The 20,507-nt window shown below is 41.4% G+C and overlaps 1 protein-coding gene across 2 annotated transcripts in view; it reads left to right on the plus strand.

Moving 5' to 3' along the window:
• THBS2 (thrombospondin 2) overlaps nucleotides 1-20,507 on the plus strand; it is a 116,033-nt gene that overhangs the window by 19,519 nt on the left and 76,007 nt on the right. For both annotated transcript variants that reach the window (XM_075597052.1, XM_075597053.1), the window contains 3 exons: nucleotides 15,625-15,699; nucleotides 16,970-17,526; nucleotides 19,574-19,658. In XM_075597052.1, the coding sequence (XP_075453167.1) occupies nucleotides 15,630-15,699; nucleotides 16,970-17,526; nucleotides 19,574-19,658 (712 nt within the window). In that variant the 5' untranslated portion in view covers nucleotides 15,625-15,629. Of the gene's footprint in view, nucleotides 1-15,624; nucleotides 15,700-16,969; nucleotides 17,527-19,573; nucleotides 19,659-20,507 lie in introns of those variants that run through there.

Genomic DNA, 20,507 nt, shown 5'->3' on the forward strand with positions numbered 1-20,507 from the left:
CTAACCTTGGGGTAAATTTGCTGGGATGTGCACTTTTGGGTAGATTGGCAACTGTTTTGAACTGTTTTGAATGTTTTAATGATGGACTTTAAATTGTTTGGAAATGGCCTAATAACCCTTCCCAGATTGATGGGCAGCAATAATTGCATCTCTAAGATAATTGCTGATGTCTTTCCTCCTTGGCATTGTGTTAACACACACCTGAATGCTCCAGTCCAGCAAACTTCTAAAACTTCGGCTTTTATAGAGGTGGTCACACTTGCTGATGATCAGTTAATCAAGGGCATTTGATTAGCAGCACATGTTTGCTACTTAGCATCTTAATTCCTATGGAAGCAGTAAGGGTGTATTTAGTTTTTCACACATGACTTCTCCATTTTGGCTTTATTTTTGTTAAATAAATCATGACATGGTATAATATGTCATGTGTTGTTGTTCATCTGAGGTTGTATTTACCTAATGTTAAGACCTGCTAAGGAACAGATGATTGTTATTATGTCCTGATATGTAAAACCATAGAATTCAAGAGGGTGTACTTTCTTTTCACACAACTGTATATGTGAATCATTGACCAAGCCACTTCCACATGGCCAAGTTACTTTGGATGTAGAATGTAGGAATACTTCAATAACAGACTATAAGTAAATAAGAATAGCTGGTCAGAGAGAGTCTGAGATAAACTTAATATAGATAAGTTTTGTGGCTGCTGAATAAGGTACTGCCATGGCAGAAGTTACAGAGACAGTAGGAGGGTGTTTTGGTAAGTGCATCTGCAAGGTGTCAAGGTCAGTGCATGAGAGATGTATACTGTAGTATCAGCCAGAGAAGCTACCCATATATTTTGTTAAAGAGGTATGATTTTGGATCTTAAAGGTGGAGAGAGAGGGTGCGATTCACCTATTGAGGGGAAGGACATTCAATAAGTGTGGGGCAGTGAGTGAAAAAGGTTTTAGGTGGGAGAGGGCTTTAGATACAAAAGGGCTAGATAGAAGACATCCTTGAGCAGGATGCAAGAGTCGTGCAGGTGTATAGCGAGAAACTACGGCTGAGATGTTAGGTGGGGCAGAAGAGTGTATAGCCTTAAAAGTGACGAGGAGAATTTTGTAAGGGATTAGGAGTTTAATTGGAAGCCAGGAGACGGATTTCAGAAGGAGAGGTGCTGCGACTTAGGAGAGAGTAAAGTGATTCTAGCAGGAGCATTTAGGATAGATTGTAGGGGAGACAGGTAAGAGGAACAAAAAAGAATTGCACCTGCTCAACCTAGTGTGACCGCTGAGATCACTAAATCAGACTGTGCAATAGGGCAGGGAGACTAATCAAAACACAGAGAACACTGTATGATGTAAAGACACAATACATACAGATAAGGCCCTATTAATGCACTCAAAATCTGAGGAGGTGAGACACCCTAGTAAAAAAGCAACAACACAGAAATAATCTGAACCAAACCTAGAAATCGTGTTTAAATATGCTTTATTAGTATTAGTTAAAAATTGGTACCAGAGTATATGGTGAATGGAATGAACTGAATACAGTGAGTGCTATTAGGCAAATCTCCAGAATGTTTAGCCAAAACAATGGAGCAATAAACATAAGCACTATGAATAAAAGAAAGCACAAAATCAATGCCTATGGTTTAAGGCAGTGAAGGCTAACTGTAATGTGTGACGTCACTGGAGCGCTATATAAAGTATATACACCCATTAGAGGCACTAAAATGTGTGTGAACACTAGCTCACTGTAAACCATGCATCAATGATGGGTTTGAGAGGCAAATGACAAAACAGTGGCAAAGATGGTCAATGATAACACACACAAATATTAATATAGCTGAATTAAATGATCCAATATAACAGTAGTGGTGTGATCCCCACAAAAACTGTCCCTGCTAGTTAGTAACTACACACAGGGGCAGAAAGGAGGGAAAGGGAATGCCCTACACACCAATATATGCTAACCCTGTGGGGAAAGAATAATACAGCAGGATCGTGTAATCCACTGGCTCTGACCCTCAATAACATACCCCTACAACACACGGGGGGGAGAGGGGGGGTTGGAGGACAGAAAAGAGGGAAAGAAGACCCTGATAACTTATCTGTGCTGGTCCTGGGTACACGATCCTTTCAATCAGCCTGGGTAAGTGCCTCGTGGAGTGTGCAGCTGAAGGGAACTCAAGCCTTGATGCGGTGAGGTCTGCTAGAAGCTGCAGGCATCCATGCTGGAAAGCGTGAGATGTGACGTCATCACGTCCTCTGACGTACGTTTCGCTATAGCTTCTTCCAAGAGAGGGATAGATCTTCACTCCCCCCAGTGGCCAGTATTTATAGAGCTCTGCTGGGAGGAATAAAAATGTGTTAAAGTCACAGAAAGGGAAAGGAATATGCAAAGGGTAGAAAAACATAAGATACCAATGTAGTAATAATAAAATAGTGAGCTGTGCCCACATAATAAAGTTAAAAGCTGAATGTTAGTCAATAAGTGAACAATGAGTCTGTGTTCGCCACTTGTCCCAGTTAGACACATAGATGTAGTAATATAATCAAGTTAAATGGAGTAATGCAGAGAACAATGAGTGATCTCATAAAAAAGGGGTAAAAAGAAAGCCCTCATTGAGACCGTTGGGACTTAAAGTATGTAAATCGTAAATCCAACGACTCTGCTTTTGAAGGAGAATACGGTCCCAGTCCCCCTTTCTGGGGCCAATGGTAACGTGGTCAATACCACAAAAGCGTAAGTTCCCAGTAGCGCCGTTATGTGCCTCGTTGATATGACGTGCAAGTGGGGTGTCCAGGTGGTTTCTTATTGAACCAATGTGTTCAAGAACACGTCGCCTGAACTCACGTCGGGTTTTGCCCATGTATTTTTTGCCACAACCACACGTGGCCAAATACACCACTCCGGAGGTTTTACAGTTAAAAAAACTGTCTAATTGTATAGTGACGAGAGTTATCCCAGTTGGAAAAAGTCTTTGTGGGAATGACAAATTCACATGCTTACATGTACCGCACTTGAAGGTACCCATAGGGCGCTTAGGCAGCCAGGTCTTTGTGGCCACATTGCCAAGATTTCTCTGTACCAGCCGATCTTTCAAGTTCTTGGCCCTACGACAAACAAGTGTCGGATAAGTTTTCAAAACTGGTCTGAGATCTGGGTCCTCCATGAGTAAATGCCAGTGACGCTTTAGAATCATATTGGCACTGTTCCACTTGTTGTTATATGTACCCACAAATCGAACCAGTTTAGTGGCCGTAGTTATCTGGTTTGTCCCATATAGCAAAGTGGTACGTGGGGAACATTTAGCTCTTAAATAGGCTTTCCTAACACAGCCTTTAGTGTACCCCCGTTGGAGGAAACGACTTGTGAGTATTTTAGCTTGTTCCTCAAAGTCATTGTGGGTCGAACAGTTTCGCCGGATACGCAGATATTGTCCCACAGGGATGTTCCTGACTAGATGATTAGGGTGGTGTGTATTCGCCAATAAAAGGCTATTAGTAGCAGTAGCCTTGCGGTGTAGTGTGGTGTTAATGTTACCATTGTGATCTTTGCTGAAGGCAATATCCAGAAAAGTCAGACTGTCAGTCTGAATATCAGACGTGAACCGCAAATTCAGTCCGTTATTATTAAGGGTACTGATGAACTGAGTCAGTGACTCTCTGGTGCCGCGCCACAGAATGAATATATCATCTATATAGCGGCACCAGAGGTCAATCCATTGGGTATAGTCCTGCATACCTTCACTGAAGACGACCGTCTCTTCCCACCAGCCAAGGTACAGATTAGCATATGAAGGTGCACATGTTGTGCCCATAGCTTTACCCTGGATCTGGTGGTATTGACGGCCATCAAACAGGAAGTAATTATGTGTTAGGACATAATCCAACAGCTGAATCACAAAGTCATTGTGATGAAGCAGATGAATTCCTCGTCCCCGCAAATAGTGTGCTATGGCAGAGAGCCCCCTATTGTGTGGAATGCACGTATAGAGGGCCTCAACGTCCAGACCCACCAAGAATGTGTCATGATCAATCGAGATATCTTCCAACCTTCGAAGCATATCTGTGCTGTCCCTAAGATATGAAGGGAGACTCTCTACGAATGGCCTCAGAATTTTATCGACATACTTGCTAGCATTCTCAGTCAGATTACCCAGGCCTGACACAATAGGTCTGCCTGGGGGGGTATTTGTATCTTATGAACTTTGGTGAGGCTATAGAATGTAGCTATACGTGGTGTCCTCCCCAAAATGAATTCAAATTCCCTTTTGGTTATAACTGCAGACTGTAAACCATTCTGTAGAATGGTGAGAAGTTTAGCACGAAATATAGCCGTAGGGTCTGAAGGGAGAACCCTATAACATGTATGATCTGACAGTAATCGTAAATTTTCAGTGACATAGTCATCCCTGTTGAGGATGACGACATAACCCCCTTTGTCCGAGGGTTTGATTATAATGTCCTGATTGCTTTGTAGGTCTGAAAGAGCCATCCGTTCATTATTAGTCAAATTGGACTGAGTTACAATTTGAGAAAGGAGCTCAAAGTCTCGTGTAACCCGATTAACAAATACTTGAATATTTGGACTGGTGGCAAAAGCAGGAGTAAAGGTGGAGGGGGGTATGAAGTCGGTTAAAGGTGCCATACCTGGAACACGCTCGTTTTCCTCCAGAAGATCAATTGCGTCTTGTAAATGCATCAAATCTTCACAGTCAGTAGGTGATATGATGGTGACTCTCATATCCGTCCTGAGTCTGTTAATGAAAAATTTGTGTAAGAGTACTTTGCGGGCAAAGAGATGTGTATCCTTAACCCAATCAAATCTGTTGAAGCTGGCTGTTGGAGAGAAAGACAGTCCTTTCTTAAGGACCCGTATATGATCCTCAGATAAAGTGAGTTTAGAAAGGTTGATGATCTGTAAGTCATCCGACTCACTGGGATTAGTGATCTGTAAATCAACCAGCTCACTCTGATTGTCTAATATCTCCCCCTGTACGGGCGCCTGCTCCTGTAATTGGAGCCCCCTCGTCGCCTCTCTTTTGGCCTTGTGCCCTTCCCGTCTCGTTGGTATTTTGAGTTTGCTCGGGTGTTGTACTGTGTGTTCCTTAAAAAAGGAACCTGGGGTGCAGAGGAGGTTTGTGGTACAGTCTCCTGACTTACTGATGTATGTAAGTCTCTATCACTTTCTTGCTCACTGCCTGGGCGTTCCCATTCAGTAGATGTTTCAAGGGGATCAGTGGGTGCAGATTTGCGTTTAAGTTTAAATTTAAAAATCTTTCCCTCCTTGAAATCCGTGGAATCTCTTAGAATTTTTTTCTGATTTCATAATTTAAGATCCTTTTTAAAGCGTTCCGTATTCTCCTTAAGCTTTAATTCCAGTTCACTAAATTCACTATGGCTTTGCCAATAACGAATTTCGATAAAAGATTTATCAATTGCCTCCTGTGTTGTTGCTAATTTAGTTTGCTCATATGCTATAAGTTGTTGCATCAATTGTTTAGAACAATTCAATAGGGTGCTCTCCCAAGCTTTATTGAACACCTCATCATTGATAAGATGTGAGGGTCCAAGATTGATTCTAAGACCTCGTGGGACCAAGCCTTTTTCAATAAAATGTTCCAGACTTGAAATCTCCCACCAAGACTTAGATTGTGCTCTATAAAGGGCGCCTAAAGACTGAAAAAAGTTATGTATATTTGAAGTATTACTTGATTCAATGACGCCCGTAATAGAGAACACATCACTGGCTTCAATTTGCCAGGAATCAAGGTCTGTCTTGTTAGACAAAAAGCCCGTCATAGTAGAAGGGACTAGGGGGCAGGGTGCAGGAATGCAGACACAGGGTAAGACAGGTAAGAGGCAAGAGTGCTGGACTGTAGAAGGTTATAATAGTCAAGACGGGAGAGAATGAGGGCCTGCATTAGGGTTTTAGCAGTAGAGACAGAGGAAAAGATGTTTCTTTGCAATGTTGCGGAGGTAAAAATAATAGGTTTTTGCTACATTGTGAATGTGAGAGTGTGGATTTTTAACAATCCGCGGTACAAATTTCAGATTCAATATGGAATCTGTGTGCGGATACTTAAAGATCCACCCAGATCGTATCCAATTGGATACTATCCAGGGGGATCTTTAATACCCATTCCGCAGATGTATTTTACCCCACATAACGGATTTTGAAGGGAAAACACTGGAAATTGCGAGGAACAGATTTTGATAGTTCTGCTCATCTCTACCTTTAGCTCCTTATCTGCCCAATTGCACCTTCACCCCTTTCCACACTCATGGCTCAAGAAGTAGCCACCTACTTCACCAGTAATATGTCTATCAAACATATCATCTCTTCAGGTCATGCTCCACATGCAAAACCTGCCTCCTTTTGCACACACCTAAATCCACCCTCAGCTCATTTCCCCCTGTGACCGAAGAGGAGGTCTCTGTGTTCCTCTCATCTGCCTGCACCCCTTGATCATATTCCCTCACATCTCATTTGCTCCCCCTCTAGCACACTTTGCCCCACCCTAACTCACCTTTTTAACTTCTCTCATCTCTGGCACATTGTCATCTTCCTTAAAACATGCACTCATCATACCCATTCTAAAGAAGCCCTCTCTTGATCCGGCCTCTCTGTCTAACTACCACCCTATCTCTCTTCTCCCCTTTGCATCTAAGCTCCTTGAGCAGCTTGTATAAAGCCGCTTGAGTCACTTTCTCTCCTCCAATTCCATGTTTGACTCTTTGCAATCTGGTTTCCACACTCTACACTCCACTGAGGCAGCACTAACCAAAGTATCCAATGACCTACTAACAGCTATGTTTAATTCTCCATGATCTCTCTGCTGCCTTACATACTGTTGATCGCCTCTTTTTCCTGCACACCCTACACTCCATTGGCCTCTGTGATGCAGCCCTCTCTCCACAATACTCTGTCCTTGGCCCTCGGCTCTTCTTACTCTATGCCTATTCTCTTGGTAAACTAATACAATCTTGTGGCGTTCAGTATCATCTCTATGCTGATGACACAAAAATCTACCTCTTTTTCCTGACCTCTCCCCATTCTCTCCTATCCCGTGTCACCATATTTCTCTCTGCAATTTCCTCTGGGATGTCACACCGTTGCCTGAAGCTTAACATGTCCAAAGCAGACTTAATAATCTTTCCCTCTTCCACGGTCACCCAACACCCAAACTCTCCTTCACTGTCAATAATACCGCAATCTAATCAACACACCAAACCCACTGCCAAGGGGTCATCTTTGACTCCGCTCTCCTTCATTCTTCACAGTCAAGCCCTCACTAAGTCCTGCTGCCTTCACTTCCAAAATATTGCTAGCATGTGTCATTTTCTCACTCACGATGCAACTAAAATCCTTATTAACTCATTTGTACTATCTACAGATGTGCGAATTGTTTTTTCAGATTTGGATCCACTGCAAATCAGCCGGTTCCTTTGGTCCGTGGATTTCCGCGAACCAATCTCAAAAAGAGTGATTCGTCTTTTTCAGATTTTTTTTAATCACCGACATTCCAATACGTGAATCCACCAGTGGATTGTATCCAATGGCAGTTTTTGATCCACATAGATTTAAACTGGAACAATACGCCGCCAAATTTTACACCGCAGAAAGGATTTTGAATGTAAAGCTCGGGAAATTCATCAAACGGATTTTGACAGTTCTGCCCATCTCTAAACCTGTCCCGCTATGACTACTGCAACCTTCTTCTATTTGACATTCCCCTTATCCACTTGTCCAAACTTCAATCTGTCCAAAATGCTGGTGTTAGACTCATGTACATCACTCAGCACTACGTCTGATGCTCCACTATGCAAATCCCTACACTGGCTTCTCATATCCTGTAGACTTAAATGTAAAACCCTAGTTCTGACTTTCAAAGTTCTCAAAAATGCTTATCCCCTTACATCTCAGCCCTAACTCTCTCAAATATATCCTTATCACTAAATGCCCCCTCTGTTCAACCCATTTCACCAAGATAAAACAAATATAAGGATGACAAAAAAAATTGGACAGTCACATTCTTCTTCCTAATTAATTATAATAACTTCGAATCATGTTTTTATGATTTACAATTTAACATTTGTTGCCTGTGAGCTAGGGGAGGAGGCTGGAATATAAAGCTTGCCAACCTGGGGACTACCACCTTGATGTCTTTGAGAGACACATCCATGTTCCTCCACTTCACCTGGTCCAAGACACTCTTTGCTAAGCTCATCGGAAGAGCCACGGTCACCACCCCAATGTTAGTCTCTCCCACTTTGATTGATGCATACCCTGGCACAGATGGGCTTTCATCAGTTGTGACCTCCTCATTGCTGGAAGCATTCACTGCTCCCCTACCCACTCCTCCTGTCTGTGGTTCCACCTCTTGAACCCCCACATCAGCAAATGCTGATTCTTCCTCTGTACCTGCTAGAGCGGACAGACAGGTAGGGGTGTGTGTCCGGTCCCAAATACACATCTTCTGTCTCCAATGCCCGTAGAGTCCTGTTAGCATAGACGCCTCCGCAGGGGTGCCACTTTTCTTTACCAGCTGCACAATATAGGGTATTACAGACAACTCTTTATGATCAAGCTCAAGGGGTTAGGTAGAGATCTCTCAGTGCTGCCAGTGTATTACTGGGACCTACTAAAAACCTGAAGCTTTGCAACAAAAAACAACAGGACTGTCACTTATAACAGTGTGCTTTAACTCTTACCACAGGAAGATGTATAAAGGATACACAATTATATGCTAATAGTGCCCCCCATTGGTAGATGGTGAACACTCAAACCACAGCACATGTGAAGAAGCCTTCACAGTGGAAAATCTATACTGTAGGTAGTATAGAAGTATGAAATTAATGTTAAATTCAGCAAAAACGTCCCACTCAACCTTCAATAGAAAAGAGTCTTCTTTTTTTCTTAGAGATAGATGTCAAATGGGATGAAGGAGCGGGAAATGTAATATGCAAAATTCAGTGAGAGAAAAATATATAGTTTACTACTGTTGATAAAAATTGAAGATACAGTGGTGTTAATTTTCAAACATTATACTCACAAAAGTTTGAGTAAATAGAGCGTGTAACACTCAATACTCTGGTGTGCAGAAAATGGTCCAATGCTTTGTAAGATGACCTCATAGGTAGAACACTTTGTGGTTATGCTACGGTAGAAGACAGGACAATACCATAGCACATACTATCCGAACATCATTTAATAAAGAAATAGTTAAAAATCTCAAAAATGTGCACTTACAATTAGTGCAACAAGGCACATACTGTAGAATAAATCATGGAGCGAAGACGATCTCACCACCCCTCTCGCACAGATTGGATGTGCGCCAATGAACACCGATGTTGGGTGGGTGCTGCTTCCTATTGCGGCCGCCTGGATACAGCAGCTGCAGTCCACGGGGCTCTCTCAGTGTCACTCCTTCCACTCCCCTCCTGGATTCTACGCGTTTCGCTTGATAGAGAAAGCTTCGTCAGGAATCCGCTAGGTTCTGCAACCAGGAAAGGCAGGCGTCGCTGGCGGGTATGTGGGGGGCAGGGGGGTGAGATGGAGGATGGTGATTTCTTTGCTGATGTCCTGCTGTTTTTTCCGGCAGTGGGGTTTCAGATGTTGTAGTCACCCAGTATCCACTGCCAAATAATCCTGGCATGAGTGACCAGAGTCGGGGATCTCCTGGACTATGAGTGATGGGACTGGGTAGAGGCAGAGATAAAGGACACCATTTACCCACCTTCCTGTAAGGGATCTTCCAGACTGAACAGCAATGCAAACCTTTCACCCCCAGTTCTCTGGATCTTTGTGTAGGACCTAAACTATGGTAATGTCCTCAGGCTTCTCCTTTTTCTAACCTCAGTAGGAGGAACTCGTCCCCAGCATGTTTCTGTGGCACACAGAGAAAGGCGCTGTACTCTCTCTTGCTTGATAGCTACTATCTACTACCAGCTAACATGGACAAGATGCCCCATGGAGGGAACTTTACTCTAAGCTGGTTCCCGCCCCAACGGGGATCTGAGTTAGATACTCCTCCACGGTGCACTGAGCATAAGAGAGTACTTAGCCCATTTCACCAACTCCCCTGCCACCTGTTCCTTTTGTGGTGAGCGAGAATCGGTGTATCATTTGTATTTTAGTTGTGTCAGACTGCAGCCCCTCTTATCCACCTTGAGGTGCCTTCTCCTGCACTTCTAGCTGCACTTTTACCCACAACTTTTTATTTCTGGCCAATGAGTATGCTGTTTCACAGCTGGCCAATCAGTTCAAACTGATCAAAAATAGACCTACTGTTGGCAACTGGTAGAAATGCTGCTGCCCTGCTTCTCTATCCGCACTGCTACTGAGCTTGAAAAATGCCTCCTTAGTCTCAAACAAGGGGCACCAGCAGAACCCGTCCTGCTCTGACTGTCACCACTATGCATAATAAAAATAATAAAGGGTCCCCCACACCCTTTCCCTTCCCTCACTATGACAAGTGTAAGAAAAACAACAGACAGAAACTGGGAGTGGCAAAACGAATGCACTTGGATTAAAAAATGTTTAAATATGCGGAAACAATTACTATTAAATCCCTCCCCATGCGAACAGAATCCGATGGCTGATTCTGAAGAATCTGCACAGATTTAGGACCGCCTAAAAAGCCTGTGAATTTCCATGCGTGAATTGTATTGTACCCAAAAATCAGTGGAATATTCATGGATTGGATTTTGGCAAATACGTCCATCTCTAATAATGGGGATTCAGAGTGTGGGGGTTAATGGTCATTCTTGATTGCTCCACCCCAATTTTATTGTAATTAGATTTATGGACACCCTCTCCGTCTTTGAGGGCTACTTATGAGGAAAGTTATGGGAGATATGAGACAGAGATAAACTTCAGGATACACCTCCAAACGTGGTTTTTTTAAATATTTATACCAGGCTATTTTTTTGTAAAGGCATCAAATCATCTAGAACTTACTGTATGTAATTGTCATTCATTCATTCAATTCAGTTCTTCATCGAATTATACCTTTAAAATGACTCTTGTCTTAGTGCCATTACTTTTTATGGTCACTGGTTATTTGTGTCTGTAGTTCTGTCTGGCACTTAGTAAATGATCCCCAGTCATTGTATGGAACTCTTGTTCTCATTTTAAAAGATAATAGATAATTGGCTCTACCATTAAATGCATGTTTTGCTATTTTTACAAATGAAAAATATATGGTAAACACCAGAACAAACTGTCATTATGATATATCTGTTCCGTCAATCCACTGTACTTTTGAAACCTCAGCAGTCCTAATTATTTTAGGGTATTCAAACAAATGTAATTTTTATCTCTGATCTATATGGTGTGGTTTTTTTTTATCTTTGTATCTGTTTTTGTACCCCAATTTTTGATTATTTTCTGATCTTAGTACCATTGAAAGCACTGGAATTTTTTGCAACACAGCTCTGCAATATATTATTATTTTCAGAATTTTTCTATAATGTTGTCAAAGTATACAGCATTGTTTGCAAAATACCATGCTATAAACATGATGAATTCCTGCAAAGAAACAATGACACTATAATTGACAAAGTAATTTGGAGCATAGAGTATTGCCAACTGCACTCCATATCATCATAAGATTCCTTGTTCCCCCTCCACCTCCCTCTCCCATTCTATTTTTCACTTATTTGTTTTACTCCATGAAAAGTATCCTCCAGGCCCTTATTAGGGTTGGCTCTGTATCTGCACATTTATTCAATATATCATTGCTATTTCAAAATTGACTTCTTGTCTGTTTTTCTTTATGGAGTGCTGGGAACCACTATGTATATATGTCATTTCCCTTAGGGGGTCTGAGGTCCATCTCTGTTCCCTTGCACCACACTATTGGTTTGTTCATTCATTTAACTTATAATGTGGTTGAGTTCCAACTAACTCACATACTTTTTGTAATCTTAAAAAGGGCGATTCGCGGTTTGCAGATTATTATTATTATTATTATTACAAATACACTCCGCGGATTCCACAACCCGTCAATGAATTTGTAGAATCCAATCCGCAGACTCAGCAATCCATTGGCGGATTCTTAAGAATCTGCCAATGGATTGCTGAATCTGTGGATTGGATTCTACAAATCTGTCCACGGGTTGTATTCAAAAGGTGGTCTTTGATGAATCTGCGTGGATTAAAACCGACCAAATCCATTTGCGGATTTAACACCCTGTGACAGAGCTACCTGTAGGCGATGTCAGTTAAGAGTTAACACATGCATTTTTGGGAGAACCAAAACGTTGAATCGTTTATTTTCTCCACAAACAACAACAAACATTGGGGGATACTGTCCCTTTAAGGCAAAACACAAAGCATAAAAATAAATCCTACCCCAGTTTGGAGACTAAAACAGTACAGGCCCTACATATATGACTAGCTGGATAGGGCAGTTCCCTGGCCTAAACACATAACAGACTATCTGGGAACAATGTATATGAAAGTCTTATCTTAGTATGCTGATCTGGCGTCTCCGGTTTCTCCAGGCAAACTTCAGATGCAGTTGTTGCAGTCCTGCTGCTCCCAGGAAGTATCTTGCCCTATTTCTGTGCAGGCTTCTCTGTGGTGTGGGGCTTTGGGTTCCACTAGTGAACAAGAAGCCTGGATCCCTGAGGGCTAGAGCTCCGTTGTTGCTGGGTATGAATCCCAGCTTGGTCACAGGCAATACTCGGTGACCCTCCTCTCTTGCAGGCCAGGAATCGGAAGTCTAACAGAGACTCCAACAGTGACTCTGACAAGTGCTAACTTCCTGCCTTTTAAACCCTATTTAATCAGTTCATTTCACACCTCAGGCACGAAACCTCACACCAGTGTGCACTCCTGATCCTTGCAAAGGGAGTTAACTCCTTCACCCCCTTACACATCCCTAAACAGATGTTGGGGGAAAATGCAAGAATATCCAAGAAATGGTTCGCCCATCTCTAATCATAACAAAATTATTCAGTAGCACATACTACAACTCCATATATTATTTATTCAGTAGCAGAGACATTAGCTTTGTTTCAGGTCTGACATTAATCTTCATTAGCCCAATTTCAATTTCCAATAGAAATGTTTTCCCTGAGTTGGAATCAGAAATCAAGGATTGTATTAAAACTGATGATGATACATGGTCAATTTCCCTCAAAGGTGGTGCTAGAGCATAAGCAGACTAAGCAACTACGTAAGGCCAAAACAAGATGACGGGAACACTATTTGTACTCAAATTATGTTTCAAATATTCTGTTTACTTTTTGGTAAGTGCCAATTTGTATAGAACATTTGCACACAAATGTGATGTTCTGGTTGAAAACACGATTTAATATGTCTAAAATCTGAAACAAATGTGCTTTTTTTTATTTCCCCCGAGCAGATTATTTTAGTGTTTGTGCACCAATGAAAAACAGCTTCAAAGACTTTCCTCGTTAACAGTCTGCAACCTCAATCTTCTTGATCACAATCCTATTATACAGATACTCGGGCAGATCTTGACATATAATAAATTAATGTAATTAGGTGTTTATAGCCTCTGTACCAATAACTTCCTTTTACATTTCTTAAAAAGATATTATTGTTGCCTACAGATGCATTTGCATCAAAAGAAAAAAAGGAGAAAAGGCGCGAAAGTTTGGCAAAAAGTTGTTGTTTATAGTTATGGTGAAAGATATAAAAGCACACAATGCAAAAATACAAAACAAAAATAAATAGACTGCAATACAAAATGACAATAGATAGACTGCAATAAAAAACAAAAAGTTTTGCCTGCTGAGTATAAGAATGGGGCCGATACGCCTGATGTAGAGATGTAGTCTGTAAATAAAACTCCAACATGAGCCTGTGGTGTTTTTAAGGATGTAGATAGAGACTGTAAAAAGAGAAAATACAAGCCTGAAAGATGAAAAGTTAGAAGCATTGGAGCAACGCACACAAGCTGAGCACCTACTGCAGAACCAACTGCAAGTTCTGCATATGCACCTACAGATTGCCAAAGAGAAGCAGCTATCTCTGCAGAAAGAATATATGCAGGCTGCTAAAGAAGTACAGGTACTGCAGGAACGTTTGATTACCCAGTGTGTCCCAGCAAAGCAGCATGAGAAACTGAAGGATACCCTGAGTATCGCTAGAGGCCAAACTTAGAGGCCAGGTGACTCGGTACAAGAGGGAGCACAAGAAGGTCCAGAAATTGAGGCAAGCAGCTGCGGCCCGAGCAAAGAAATCCGCAGAGCTCCAAAATATAATGAAGAATGCATTGATGTACACTCAGAGCAAGCTCCAGAAACAGGATTCTCTCTCTGATGAGCTAAACTTCTTAAAAAGGGAGAAAAGCAGCAGAGTAATTCAGAAAATGAATATAGATATACTGCAATAAAAAATGAAAAGTTTTGCCTGCTAGGTAAGGACTGGTGCTGATATACCTGATATTGAAATGAAGTCTGTATATGAAACTCCAAAATGAGCCTGTGGTGTTTCTGAGGATGAAAGTTGAAACTCATCTTGCCAAATAGATGCCGAATTAGTGCTGCTGCTATGCTGGGGAGCGTCTCCTGGGGTGTTTGCCTCAGTCGGCTTGCTCCCTTGCTTCAAAGCTGCTTACTCCTATGGCTGGCTGGTGCTGGTTACCTCCTCACAGGGCTCACAGGAAATGACGTCAGGCTGAAGGGCTACAGCGTCGCAACCGGTATGACTCTGGTGCTTGCCACTCCACGAAGACTTGCATCTGTTGTCTTATTCATGCAGGCTCAGAAAAAATTAGGGCTGCTACGTATCTGGGGGCACACAAGAGCAAGTGTGTATCCACCCAACTAGAACGTGACCCACTGTAACTCCTCCTCCTACGCGTTTCACCCATAGAATGGCTTCGTTAGGGACTGCACAAGATTTTCTTGTTGCGTCTTAGATTTAACCTATAGTAACCTATCTCCTCCATTGATTTTATATTCTTTTTTGCATATGAATTATCTATGTGTACAATAAGTGTGTACAATTTTTAAATGATAATCTAGAGTGCAATTTATTTGGGTAGACGGGTTCTATAATTTTGTGTGTGATGTCTTTATTGCGAAATCAGGAACCCAAAAACACTTATCATTTTTGGAATCAAAACCAAATCCACAAAATTATTTAGAACCAAAATCCCTGGCCAAGTTCCCATCTCTATAGTTACCGTTCTGTACTAAATAAAGTGTCTATTGCCATCTTTATCTAATCACCCTCCCAACTGTGTAACTATTCTTCCATCTTCTTGTCTAACTCCTAAAAGTAGTATCCTCCACATCCGCACCCATCTCATCTATGTACAGTATATTGATACACCTGAGTCCATTCAACTACTATAACATATGCACTAACATTCACCTCTGTGATGTGGCCATGGTTTCCCTTCTATGCCTTTTTATTAAATGGTGCTAAGCCATAAAATACATTCTGGTGCCGTAAGACACCTTAGATGTGAATGGACCATAAAGTGTCTTGTCGTTTAGCACCGCTTAGTGAATATGTAATTACAGCTGTAATGGCATTAATGTTTATTACATGTATTATATATTAAAATTGTCAAGTACTACATCCATTTTTAGATTTGTGACTAATATATGTTAACCTCTTTTGTGTTGTGTGCTCTTTTTTATGTAGGAGTTATGCTACAGAGAAAAAGACTGCTGTGGCTACCTGTCTTGCTAACTTTGTGGGTTTCTTCACACGCTGAAGGTAATCTATTTACATTCATGATAACCACACATTCTCTAGTGAAAAATCAAATTGGCATCTGAGGCACACTTCAATACACATAAGTTCAACAAAGAGATCTAATGTAGAAAAGACCAAGAGCCCCAAATATATTGTCATTTTAATTTATTTTAATTAAAAAAGAATACATGTCCTATTACAACGGAAGTTGAAGCTGATAAAGGTTATGTATCATTATGTTTGCAATTGTGATTTTATGTACTGTGTTATTTAAGGTGTCAAACACTAGCTATGTTGTGCTTTTATGCAATTATTTTATTCACTAAAATATCAAGTAAAAGCATCTAAAGAATAAAGGTAATACCCCCCTCCATTATTAAAAAAAAGTTTGTGATAGAGCAGGGGTGTGCAAACTGGGGGGCGCTAGATTTTATGGGAGGGGGGCGGTTGTTATAAAGGTCCTGCGCTCTCCCCCAATACATTTAAATTAAAAGCTGGGGGACCCCGCGAGACCTCAATAACATACTTACCTTGCCTTCCAGCAACACATCGTCATGGTAACCCGGCATCAAATAACATTACCATGGCAACGTTACGGCACATGACCCCGAGCATAATTTGACGCCAGGGCCGGGGGGCGCGAGCCGCAGAGAAGAACAGGCAGGGGTGCGCACGGGGAAAAGTTTGCGTACCCCTGGGATAGAGCATCCTTCCAAATTACTGCAAACTACTCCTGAACCTCTTTTAATCTTTCTAAATGGGATGAAGACCCTCTAAAAAAATTCCTGCTGCCTGGGATAGAACAACATGGTAGGATAGAATCAGACGAAGCTGAAATTCCAGTCTGATGATGTCACTGTTTTCACTTGAAAAGGAGAGTCAATTAACATTGAGGATGTGACAAGCAAGAGAATTTTGGAGAGCATATGCAATCATCAGCATCCATAAAACTAAGATTCTTTATACATTAAGCCAGTAGATTTAAAAAAAAAAAATTGAATATATTAGGATAGTACTTGTAATTGGCATTCAGCCAGTTTTTTGGGGGCTATAAATTTGGATGTTGACATTTATAAAGTCTTCCTCAGTTTGACAAATGTAGACGTTTTGCAATAATAAAGGGCACTTCTGAGCATATACATACAGAATATCACAAGAGGGTCTTCTAAACGCACCTGACCCAGGACAGAATACAATGCTTTCACTGCAGCCAGGGATTCTGTGTAATGACATGTAATTAAGCATGTCTGCAGTAACATGTAATACATCTAACTATGTTGTGTGCTTTTAGATGCAGAGAAGGAAGATGAGACCAATTTCGACGTATTCCAAATCAGTAACATAAACAAGAAGACAATTGGAGCCAAAATGTTTCGCGGACAAGACACAAATTCGCTAGCATTTCGATTCCTACGGTTTGACCATATACCGCCAATTAACTCAGAGAAGATGAAGCAGATAATTGAGTTGATTCAGCAAAATGAAGGTTTTATCCTTACAGCCACTTTTAGACAGGACAAACAAAACAGGGGAACCTTAATTGCTATGGAGGGTCCTGGCATCTCCAACAGAATGTTTGAGCTTGTTTCAAATGGACGAGCTAATACGCTGGACCTAATTTATTGGGTAGACGGGTCCCAGAATGTTATATCCTTGGAGGATGTTGACCTGGCAGATTCTCAGTGGAAAAACATTACTGTCCAGGTGACAGGTGAAAACTACAACCTCTATGTTGGCTGTGATCTTATTGACAGTTTTCGCCTGGAGGAATCTTTCTATGAGCATCTTAAAGTTGATAACAGCAAGATGTTTGTGGCTAAGGGTTCAATACGAGAAAACCACTTCAGGGTAAGCAAAACAATTTAATCTGTTAGAAGATACATTCTATCTGTATATCACTGTTTAGTACCATTTGCTGCATTTGACTAGAACATACAGGATAAAAAGTAGTCAAGTGAGATGTTTTATACTGTACTTTAGGATTTCTGCACTTTTTCTACATATTCACCTTGAGAGAGTTCTGTAATTGTGTTTTCAAAGGGGGAGAGTCACTAAGGTGCAATTTATACAGGTTATCGCACTGTGATCCTGCGTTAACTAGCATTCAGGTCAATGGCAGTTAATGGAAAACAAATAAATAGAGCCTTCACTCCTACCTTTATGAAGTATGCAGCTGGTAAAAAAAAATGGCCTAACCATTATGGAAAACAAATATACAATTCCAGCGCTCCTCTCAAATTGGCTTACAATTTGTTTTGTGACATTTCTACATTTAGAACATACGTCTAATAACAAAGGAACCATGTAGTTGTATCTTTTGATCAAAACATGATTCAAGCCTGCTAACCCTGTCAAGGTAAACTTCAAATATAGCAGGTACCTATACTAAATTAATACAATTTCTTATTGTCCTATGGACTAAACTTTGTGAAGTATGTGAAAGCAGGTTTGAATCATGTTTTGATTAAAAAAAATTCAACTAAAGAATGCCATTGTTATTAGACACGTTCAAGATATACAAATGTCACAAAAAAATCACAAGCTAACTTGGGAGAAGCGCTGGAATTCTATATTTGTTTTCCAATGACAATTAATACCAGATTGGGGTGCTATGTTCAGTGAATCCTGGTGGATTGGGGCGTGATAATTTGAAATGCTCCATCCAGATTTCTAACATGGATTGTTATGCAATCCGAAGTGTCTGTGCTTTAAATGGGTTACTCTACAAAAAAAATCTAAAATAAAAATATATGAAAAATACAAAAAAGAGAGAACGAAGAAAAAACATTTTGGTGTAGTATGTAATAAAAAAATTAAATACAAAAAAAACTACACAAATTGCACTCACATGAATTGCCCAAAGTAGGCATGTAATGGTATGGTTTCCAAGAGTTTGAAGCTGATATCTTCAATTCTATTTGCCTTAAAAAGGCAACAAGAATGTGTTTCCCAATAGGATAATGGATCTTTCCAAAAAGAACCAGAAGGGCCTTGATAGAAGTGGGAGATGCGCATGTATATAGAAATATACAGCCCTAGTGCAATATGGTTTTTAAAAGATATCTGAAAACACTAATAGCAATATACACTTACAAACATCGTTAGAAACATAAGCTCATCATGAGATATAGTAAGTCGAGAGGAAGGGTATGATGCCACCATAAGGCTAGGTCCCAAGTGCAGCTGGCGGCATGTGCGGCCGTGCGCCCCTCTCGCCAGCCCCTTACCTGCTCCCTGGCTGTCTCCGGTCCCTCCGCTCTCCCAGGCTCACTGCACAATGTGACGCGTCAGCCGGCAGGGGCTACAGCCAGTTTGTGATCCCGAGCGGTGACGCGTCACGTGGTGTGGCAGGGAGCCAATCAGAGAGGCGGGTGAGCGGGAGCAAGGGGGGGAGAAGTCTGCTGAGCTCCGTGTGTGTCACAGAAGTGTGTGTGTGTGTGGGGAGGGTGGGTGGCACACCCCCCACGCCTCAGAACGCCGCCTGCAGACCACAGATCGCGGTATAGCACTCTGCACGCGGCGCCAGGTCACAAGGCGGGCGTACAGGCGCGTGCAGTGGGGCCTCAGCCTTACCCTCTGCTCAGACGTCCAGCTGCGGGTTTTATGCAGTGAAAGTATTTGTGAACTTTGGATAGAATTGTGATATTTGCAAATGACAAGATGAAGGTGGTAATGAGCCAACAAGAGAGTACAGTGTTATTTTAACTACAGACAACAATTCCAACACCTGCAGCAATGTCTGATGTTATTTTAAACATATTTGTTTCTTGACTTCAGTGAATATTTTTGGACAATGTGTTTTTTTTTCTTACAACACTGCATTGATAGTTCACAGACAATGACAGTATTAATTATGCATTATCCCAGTTAATCTCTTTTTCATTACTTCTTTCAGGGACTGCTTCAAAGTGTCCGTTTAATTTTTGACACTTCAATTGAAGATGTTTTGAGGAAGAAAGGGTGTCAGCTAAGCCACACAGGTACAAATACTTTTGTGCATACCAAATAGTTATGTTTTCCGTTACCTGATACCAGTGTTTTGGCTGTGTAATCTTTTTTCTATTCTTTCACTGATCTGTGATCTCTGTATTTACTATCTAGCAATGTTTAACCCTGTTGCTGCTTGATAGGCTGCAACCTATTTGTAATTAAACTTTTGATGCATTTTTTCTTATTTTACCAGTAACTAGAAATGTAAATAAAATGTAGGTCAAAATGGTATAAAGAATTGCTGGAGGCATGCTCCAAAGCATGCTCCTCACAAGCAAAGTTTATCTGGACATGCCTAAATCAGCCAGACACATAAGAACATTGTTGGTCATTGTAGAATATTTAGTCAGAAGTGGGGATATCAGTCAGATGAAGGTGACCAGTATGTCAAGCCTATTAGCTATGGGAGCGGCAGTCATTCCTCCCAGGGAACTCTCCCAGCAGCAGCTCTGTCTCCCACCTCTTCACTTGGGAGACTTTGTTTTGTTCTGGAATAACCCTGCCCCCCCCCCCCGCCTGCCCACCCAGGCAGAGAGGTCATTTAATATCAGCAATTCATGTATCCATCCCTGCACATATCTTTACTGCTGGAATAAAGTCTGCTGGATTTGGACTTCATATACATATACAGGTAAACAGCGTTATAACCGATTTCGCGTAATAACGGGTCGCGCTATAACGGGGTTTACCTGTATTATTATTATTATTAATGTGTTATTGTGGGTTGATGGTGATCACTGCTTTGATTTGGGTTGTTTTTTTGGGGGGGGGCAGTGGGGGGAGAGGTGCCTTGCCTGTGTTCAGCATCCTATGCTGTGTAGGGAACTGATGACCCTTTG

This window comes from Ascaphus truei, chromosome 4 (genome assembly GCF_040206685.1).
Source record: "Ascaphus truei isolate aAscTru1 chromosome 4, aAscTru1.hap1, whole genome shotgun sequence".
NCBI lineage: Eukaryota > Metazoa > Chordata > Amphibia > Anura > Ascaphidae > Ascaphus > Ascaphus truei.